We start from the raw sequence: 8,961 nt of genomic DNA, 5'->3' as shown, positions 1-8,961 counted from the left end.
CACACACACACGCACAGACTGAGGGAACGACAACGAGAGGATAAAGTGCAGAGTGTAAAAGCATCAGACTGGCTGACGCAGCAGAGGATCTGTGAGATGCAGTTTGCTTTAGAGATGACTGAACTGTGAAGGTTGCGTTTGGATGTTTAGGACGACTAGCAAAGCATATTTGAGATTAGAGTGTTCTAAAAGCACATGATGGTTCAGCTGCAAGTGGTACAGTATATCAAAAGAAATTCAAGTTTAAGAGTCCAGAGTGGTGGAGGAGGAGACGTCATCACAGAGCTCATCAAGAGATAGGTGTCACTGAAATATTCTTATAAAAATAAAATCTCTTTCGGTCCCGTGATGCATCACAAAATTGCTTTCTAACCCAAAATTGCATATAAAACCTACCTTTACAAAACATCCATTTGTTTAGAGCTTATAAAATTATTCCAAAATATTTGAGACCATAAAATGGGCTGCCATGCTGATGTCAATTGTTTTTTTGTATTTGTTTTTTTTTTTTAAGACCCGCATTCTGTACAAAAAGCCATTACATATAAATATGAATATGTACAACACAAGCCCTTGGGGATGCTCATTTCGAATAATTAAAATAATTAGGTATCTATGCCTAGTGATAACCTCAAACTATTCCATATTAAGCTCACACAGTGGAAGGAATTACTCACTGGAAACAGATGGATATTTATGCCACATTGTCTTTGCTAAATCAGTTAAATAGCAAAATTAGCAGCTGCCAAAACAACCCCCTCACAAAGATATTTGTAAAAAATCAAAGCCCTAGCAACAGCATCTGTGGCACTTTTGGCTGATAATAATTTTGGTTCATACCTAATTTAAAAAAAAAAAAAATAAACAAAATAAAAATAAAATAATGTTTTGTTTTGTTTTTTAAAACTGAGGTATGAGTCAAAATTTCTGCATGAATCAACAGCATCCCATCGATGATCTTAACTTGTATTTAACAGAATATTGCTTTAATATTTAATAAAGGACCTTGAGACTGGTGTGAAGCATCAAATGGAAACCAATATCTTTTATGGGGGCTGGAAAAATAAATGAAAAATGCTGAATAAATCTGGGCACCAATAATGACTGTCAACACCTTTTGTGTCCAGCGTTCTAGAAGTCTATAATTGTAAAACACAAGCTCAGAAATGATGCAAGTGGGCATTATGGGCAAGTATTTAGAGATTAAGGCACTCAAGTTAGTTTTTTGCTCCAAATTGTAGTGGTATAAGTTAATGCTTAGACTTTCTTCACTGGTTCATCAGCAGACGATAACTTATAAATGTTCCCATTGGTGGTGAACCAGTGTTTCGGCATTGCATCATATGGAAATGTAATGACATTAATCCTTTGGGTCTCCATGGATCTTCTCAGAAGCCTTAGCAGATACAGGTAGGTAACTGGGAGAATGTCAATCAATGGGCACCATCCTCCATCTTTTACTTCTCTTAAACCACTTTCTAGTACATGGGACCTTTGGGAGGTGGGCCTTTGGGACTGTACTCCACTGGCATACTCATACAGTCTGACGGGTGACAACGACCATCCTTGCCCTTTGATCCAGAAGGTCCCGGAGGTCCAGGAACACCAGGGATGCCCTGCTGACCAGAAGGACCTGGTGGTCCCATCTTACCGTAACCAGGAGGACCAGGAACACCTGAGAGAAACAGAAACAAATTACAGTAGAACAAATACCACAAAGTTGGCAAAATGACTTTAAAGCTGGCTTTGAAAACTTGGGAGTCAGACCTGGAGCACCTGGAGGGCCACTATCTCCCATCTCTCCTACACCCTTATCTCCTTTCTCTCCCTTTATACCAGGGCCACCTGGGGACACATATGAAAGCATCCGTGTGGAAGACTGAGCAAATGGAACATCAGACTGCTGTAGGAAACATTAACACATTAGTTCCTATTACCGGGTGGACCCATGGGCCCTTGTCTTCCTTCACGACCAATCTGCCCAGGGCGACCCGGTATCCCTGGGGGACCTGGCATGCCTGGATTTCCATCTTTCCCTGGGGGTCCTGGTCGACCAGGGGACGCAACCATCTCCACAGGCATCTGCATTCGGGACATGTAGTAGCCCATACGCTCTGCAGAAACAAAATAACTTAACCAACCCAAATAAATAATCATTTTAAAAAAAGTTGTTCACTTGACCCATAGACCATTATAAGTGTAAAGCTGTATCCTCTTAAAGCACTTTCAATGTGAAATAATCTGTTAACAAATTAAGTTTTAGGGCATCCAGATAGTTTTGGTTACAAAAAGTTCTCTCACCATCAAAGATCTTAATGACCTGCTGCCTGATGAAGGACCTTAAGTCATCATAGTTTACAACAGCCTGGAAAAAATAGATTCAATGTGAAGTTTAAATACTCTGTTCTGCAAAGCAAGATATCTTATCTATCATCCACTAAAAATAACACTTTCTATGAAGCCTGTATTTATAATGCATTATAAGGGCATTTTTAAGTCATTATAATGAATGCTTTATGCATTATGAAAAAAACTATAATGTCTTATGACATCCCATGAATAATCATAATACATAATACACATATAATACATTTAATATTTACGTATTATGTTCACATACTTGCAAAGTATCCTATACTCAGTATGTCTGTTGAAGGACCATCAAAATAATGTGTTAGCATATATTTAGCAGACACACTACAAATACTCTAATGAAGGCTAGTTGACATGTAGTTGCAGTGTTACTTATTAACAGCTGTTTAAAGAGTACCATCAAAATAATCAAACTGATATTCTAAAAAAAATGTTTATTGTGTGTTATAAATTATAATACTCTTAAAAGCTATAACCACAAATACGTAAATATTATAACACATTAAAACAGTTCTTATGAATATGCATGTGATGATACAACCTATTATAAAGTTATTTATAATGCATTATACATTCATTATACCCTTATAATATATTATAAATACGGACTTCACAGAAAGTGTTACCAAAATAACTGTACACTGATGACAGAATAAATCTAATTTAGAAATGTCATTTCATATTAAAAATATAGCTGATTAGGAAAATAAAAAAAGCGATTATTGATTCTTAAATGATATGCAGTGATGCTGTAGGCGGATTGAATCAGTTAATAAACACTTTCTGTCAGGCTGTGTAGCACCAGTGAAAAAGCCTCACATCATTCCCTGGGATTCCTGCCGGTCCGGGGGCACCAGATGGTCCAGGTGAACCAGGGCTTCCCCTCTCGCCACGGGGTCCGGCTGGTCCTATGATCCCCTCTGGTCCTTTGGAGCCAAAACCAAAGCCTCCTCCTGGTGGGCCGGGACGTCCGCGCTCTCCTGGGGGTCCCCTTTGCCCTGCAACTCCTGCTTCGCCCTGGATACGATCAAAGGAGCAGCTGTGATTTACTACACAGGTGATTCTAGGACAATGACCACAGGCTACTCAATGATCCCTGTAAATAGCACCAATAATAGGCTTTATACAGAAACTCATGCTCAGCACTATACGCAAAGTAAAATGTTCAAGGTCCATCTACTTCTTTAATGATAAGGGTGACATGTATGAATGCAGTGAATGCTAAAGTTTTGATAAATTAACACATATAATTTCATTCTTGTTCGCATTCAGTCGTGATTTTCTGCTTCTTAAAAAGCCCACTGCCGGTTATGTATGTTTTTATAATTATTTCTGTAAATTAGCTATTGATTAATCAATGCCGCTTAGTCAGGGTAGACTGCAGACGGGTGAGGGATAGCTTTAATGGCTTGTATTGTAGCCTATCTTTGCTTTGAAATCACTTGGAAAAAAAGTGACAATACAATGTATTGTATATTTCACGGTTCTGCGTGTACAATGTACGATGTATTGTCAGCTTCTGTTCCCTTACAGCTTTTTTAAAATTCACATTTAAAGAATATATATATATTATATTTTCCATGTAAACTAATCAACTTAGTATGCATACTGTACAATAGTAAAGTTCTTTTACTGTTGTTAGTCACAGTTTTATGAAGAGGCCTGTAAAGAATAGCACATGAATTCTGGAGACAGTGCTGGATTTTTAATTTTATTAAATTTAATTTTTAGATTTTAATTGTACATTTTTTGTAGTTCAAACGGCTCAAAATTATTGTCTCAAATGCTCATTAATGCTACTAGTTACATATATTTAAAAGACACAGCCCCCTAAATATCTTCCGTATCGCTAGCTACTTTTTGTAAGGTAGGATAGTTTTACCACTAATGTTGTGCATGTAGCAGTCTATATAGAGCAAGTCACTTGTTTACACATTTAAGGGCTTCTGCTAATGGGTCGAGGGAAAAGCACTGCTCTCATCTCATTCACACCTAAACTTCAAAAGCCTGACAATGCTGTCCTGTCACAGTGACAGATAGAGGCTCCTCTATGGCTTTATTATAGAGCATAATGGTGTCACTGTGTAAGCTGAGAGTGGTGTTCAAACAGGCTAGTGGCAGATGAGGGAGGAAAAAACAAAAGAGTGAAGGCAAAGTGAGGTTAGATAACATGCTCTTGTGATTGCAGATGGAGCCACCTGACAACTTCATTAAACAAATGTAAGCAGGATGTGTTGAGCACGAATCGATGGGAGGGGAAAACTCTCTCTTATGCCTGAATAAGATGTATCCTAATGCATGTCAGCGTTCAGTGGTGCAAAGACATTATAACAGAGATATGAAAACAATGCATCTTACCTTCTGTCCCTGTAGACCAGGTTCTCCTGGCAGGCCTGGGGCTCCCTGCGGTTACAAATAATTATAGGAGTGAAACTGGGACAAATAGTAGAAGTTTTGCAGTAATAATCATTGGGTCTACATTCACTTATAATCGTTGGGCCAACACATCGATATACCAACCAGAACTTGGTCTTATTGATTATGAATGTTTCAATATAATTGCTTCAACCAGATTTTAATATCCAATTAAGCCAAAATGCGAATATGACAGCTGACTTTATTTTGGAATTATGACTTAATCAAATAGATATTTCGAAGCTGCATATTGTACATGAAGATTTATACAGAAGCAAATCAAAGGAAATACTTACATCTTTGCCCGCTTGTCCATCACTTCCTGGTTCACCCTACAGAAAAACAACAATCAGGGACAGAAAAATGTTTCAAATAACAATTTGATTGCAAACTATAAATATTTATTCACATAAATATTATAGTAAATCAAGTTTAGGTACTAACCATCAGCCCTGGATGTCCTGGGAGCCCTGGAGGGCCAGGTAATCCAGACTGTCCTCTCTCTCCTGCCTCACCTTTGTCTCCCTTAATGCCCTGGTAAAGAACAAGAAGACACCGTAAAGCATTCAAAGAATTAAAAACATGCCTGAGATATTATATTTTTTAAAATAGACTCACAACTCCAGGTGGCCCAATAGGTCCCGGTGGTCCTGAAGATCCAGCAGAACCCTAGAAATTTTCAGCTGAAGTGTTAATTTATAATACTCTCAAATAGTTTATCTGTTCACTACAATTTGAGGTAGGTAAAATTTTTTGCCCCCAAACAAACAAAAAATCTTATCTTATCTTATCTAACCCCAAACTGTTGAAGGGTAATGTATATGCACAAACTAAAGCGGAGATTACAAGATTTGTTTTTAAATACTTACCACGTGTCCTGGAGCTCCAGGTGGTCCTTGTGGTCCAGGAGGACCAGGATCGCCCTGAAATGTTCGTAAAAAATGTTTACTTATTAAGAGGTGCATGTCAGATAGCAAATTGAAGCACAATACGACCATGAGCTCTCAGGATTGTTGCATAGATGGAACGACTGTGGGAGGCGGGGCTTGATGATGGAGGGCGGAGCCACAGTGCGCCGGTGTCTGCTATGTTGTGCTTTTAGTTCAATAATGATTTATTTAATATTTCTATTATTTAGGGGGATTTTACTAAATATTAACTTCTCTTATACGCAAAAGTTTTGGTTAAATGCACTTTATCGAGTGCTCTCAACAAAAACAACAAAGTACAGATTCATCAAATACTGCAGACAATATCACTAAATATAGCTTAGCATTTATTTGGAGTTCTTACACATAAGCTTCAGTGACATTCTTTGATAATATAATTTTTTTTTGTTCGCTGTATAATTGGTTTGTTGTTTGAATAATAGTGGACATGCGTCCACTATTAATCATAATTAAACTTAAAATGTCTTTTTATTAAACGTGATCAGGTTAAATTCAAATTCAGCCTTATTCAAATATTTTGTCATAATATGGATTATCTAAAACATTATGATCTGCGTAGTTAATAGATTACATTAGGCTGCAGCTCTTTAATCGTCTTAAATGCAATTAAAGAGCAGTGCTTACTGGCGGTGGCCGTCTTGAGAAGCGAGAAAGCTTCAGCTCATAAAAAGGATGAGGATGTGAATGATCGGAATGTAAAATTACGGAAACATCCCGTAAATACTCACATGAAATGAGCGGGTGTTATGGGGACAAACAAGAAAAATTCAACCGTACTAGGCTATACATTCTGGTCAGTTTATTAAACAATCACAAAAAGGAAAATCGAAGGGTTTTGCAGCACCCTCAGCGCCCCTAGTTTCCATGGCCATGTGTGTATAGAGCAGTGAAGTAGAAAAATCTTAAACTTGGTTATTAAGGTTTGTTACTGCCATAGTGAGAGGACAACACACATAAGGTATGTACAATGGGATTATGCTCTTGCAGCACGTTGGCTACTTACAGGAAGTATGTTACTTGATCTAAGGGTGCAGAAGCCTATTTTCAAAGCATTCTTTCATTATCTGAAATCTATAGAGCATTTGTAAGGAAATCTATAGCACATTTAAAGGCTAAGTGGAAATATATTTATAATAGACGACATTTTACCTCTAGACCAGACCTTCCTGCTGCTCCAGCAGGTCCCTGAGGTCCTCTATCTCCCTACAGAAAACAATAAGAATGGGAGATGTAGATTCAAAGAAAACACAGACTGCATCATTGGAAGTGTCAAATTAATTTGCAAAAATAATGACTGTTTCCAAAAAGTTTTCCCAAATTGTCCCGTTTCAAACTTAAACTACAGATTTAAAGTTGGCATGCAGAGCAATTCAGACACATAGAACAATGGGAAAATGCAATGTTACTTTTGTAGTTGTCTTTGCTCATTAAGAGAAAGCATTTGAACATCAAAAACATTACAGGCATCAGCTTTAAAGACAGGATCAATGGAAATAGTCATTTTTTATTCATTTATGCACTACACATTTCAAACAGAAATAATGACAAGGCTGTGAAACTCAAAGAAAAGCCTCGTACTTTCATTCCTGGGAGACCTGTGTGTCCTTTGATGCCCTTGAAACCCTGGAATGAGAAACAGTTATACAAGTAAGCCTTTTCCAATCAGAGAAAAGTCTAGTCAAGCTCCTCCTTGGAGATGCCTAATTAAAGTTGACTTTGTTCTTTGTTTCAGTCTTTGTTCCAACTGTTGATTTTGGTATTCATGTGTCACTGATAAAATCTACAAAGAACTTGGAAAGTGAAAATGAAGACAGAAAATATGGCACGGTTAATACCGGCATTCCTCTGGGTCCAGCAGGGCCAGGCACTCCTGGATCACCCTGTTTAATTGTGAGAATAAAATACAGTTAGGAAAAGTAAAACAGAAAATAAAATAAAAAAGGATATGGCACATCTTTTCTGACCCTTAAACCTGGTTTTCCATCTTTGCCATCAAGTCCTTCTATTCCAGGTGGTCCCTTTAAACAAAACAAACAAAAAAGGCAAAACAATACAATTTCATTGTTTAGAGACACTACATAGTTTGAATGTCTGCTATAAAGGGTGCCTATCCAGAGGATTCTGAGACTCACAGGTATGCCTCGGGACCCGGGAGATCCTGGGGGACCTGTGGGTCCCTGTGGGCCCTGAACTCCAGCACCACCCTAAGGGAGTAGATAAAGTAAGGGTGAGTGCATGATAGAGAAGAATCAAAAATCCACGTCAAACCATTTTAGGACTAAAGAACGGCACACCAGAGCGCTTGTTTGTCAAAGTGACCATAAGTGATAATGCGTAATGAATACAAATGATGAGTTATTTATCAAATGTCATTGCTCATGTAACGGTTTATTTCCAACATGAGGTAGGAATGTCACTATGTTGTATAATTTCATTTATCAATGCACGTTCAGGCATTATAATGCTGTCACTTGCCTTTTCAGCTTGTGGTCCCGGAGGGCCCTGAGAACCTGCTTTTCCTGGGAAACCTGGAGGACCCTAGAGACAGGAAGGCAACAGTGAGACATCTGGCTCGCCCCATAAGCACGTCAAAATTAAAGTCAAAATTAATTGCATTTTGAAATCCATTTCACTTCTATAACGTGACTGTTTTTTGACTGAAACAGTGGCGTAAATTATGACTGAAAGATGACTGATAATGACTGAATTCCCACCGGTTGTCCTGGAAATCCTTGAGATCCTTGGAAGCCCTGTAAACAAAAGACGCAAGAACTGTTATTATGCACACTGCAAAGTGTAATCACAACAACAAAATGAAGATGTTCCACCTGGGAACGTATTGAGTAAATACACGGAGTTATAAATATTTATTTTCCAGAAAACAAAAAAACAAAAACAGGTTTTATATATGTTTAGCACACTTCTTAGATCTTGGGCTTGTAAATTTGAACGAAAATAGAACATCTTGCTCTACATATTTTAATATCAAAGAACAAGGTATCATGAGAATGTGATATCAAGAGATATAACATATATAGAAACACAGAAACATAAGAGAACAATTGTCAATATTTCAGCAACATGCTTTCATACCTGATCTCCCTTTGGACCCACGGGTCCGGCTGTTCCAGCTTCCCCTTTAGGACCCTGTCAGTCAAGGAAACATATGTTTTTTTTTATTACCTAAAACTGTCATAGCTTTTGAGGACAATCTTTGTGAAAA

The 8,961-nt window shown here is 37.8% G+C and overlaps 1 protein-coding gene across 4 annotated transcripts in view; it reads right to left on the bottom strand.

Moving 5' to 3' along the window:
• Window positions 1-525: 525 nt before the first annotated feature.
• The window catches only part of col16a1 (collagen, type XVI, alpha 1), a 58,861-nt gene continuing 50,425 nt past the window's right edge, over window positions 526-8,961 (bottom strand). For all 4 annotated transcript variants that reach the window (XM_043218130.1, XM_043218128.1, XM_043218131.1 and 1 more), the window contains 18 exons: window positions 8,832-8,885; window positions 8,453-8,488; window positions 8,214-8,276; window positions 7,871-7,942; window positions 7,703-7,756; window positions 7,574-7,618; window positions 7,317-7,361; window positions 6,888-6,941; window positions 5,658-5,711; window positions 5,407-5,457; window positions 5,233-5,322; window positions 5,085-5,120; window positions 4,732-4,776; window positions 3,193-3,390; window positions 2,302-2,365; window positions 1,938-2,114; window positions 1,768-1,845; window positions 526-1,675 (listed from right to left, as the gene is read on the bottom strand). In XM_043218130.1, the coding sequence (XP_043074065.1) occupies window positions 1,479-1,675; window positions 1,768-1,845; window positions 1,938-2,114; window positions 2,302-2,365; window positions 3,193-3,390; window positions 4,732-4,776; window positions 5,085-5,120; window positions 5,233-5,322; window positions 5,407-5,457; window positions 5,658-5,711; window positions 6,888-6,941; window positions 7,317-7,361; window positions 7,574-7,618; window positions 7,703-7,756; window positions 7,871-7,942; window positions 8,214-8,276; window positions 8,453-8,488; window positions 8,832-8,885 (1,413 nt within the window). In that variant the 3' untranslated portion in view covers window positions 526-1,478. The remainder of the gene's footprint in view (window positions 1,676-1,767; window positions 1,846-1,937; window positions 2,115-2,301; window positions 2,366-3,192; window positions 3,391-4,731; window positions 4,777-5,084; window positions 5,121-5,232; window positions 5,323-5,406; window positions 5,458-5,657; window positions 5,712-6,887; window positions 6,942-7,316; window positions 7,362-7,573; window positions 7,619-7,702; window positions 7,757-7,870; window positions 7,943-8,213; window positions 8,277-8,452; window positions 8,489-8,831; window positions 8,886-8,961) is intronic.

Source organism: Puntigrus tetrazona, chromosome 19 (genome assembly GCF_018831695.1).
Source record: "Puntigrus tetrazona isolate hp1 chromosome 19, ASM1883169v1, whole genome shotgun sequence".
Taxonomy (NCBI): Eukaryota; Metazoa; Chordata; class Actinopteri; order Cypriniformes; family Cyprinidae; genus Puntigrus; species Puntigrus tetrazona.
The sequence above is the reverse complement of the archived record's forward strand: the minus strand, read 5'-3'. Positions and strand labels throughout refer to the sequence as shown.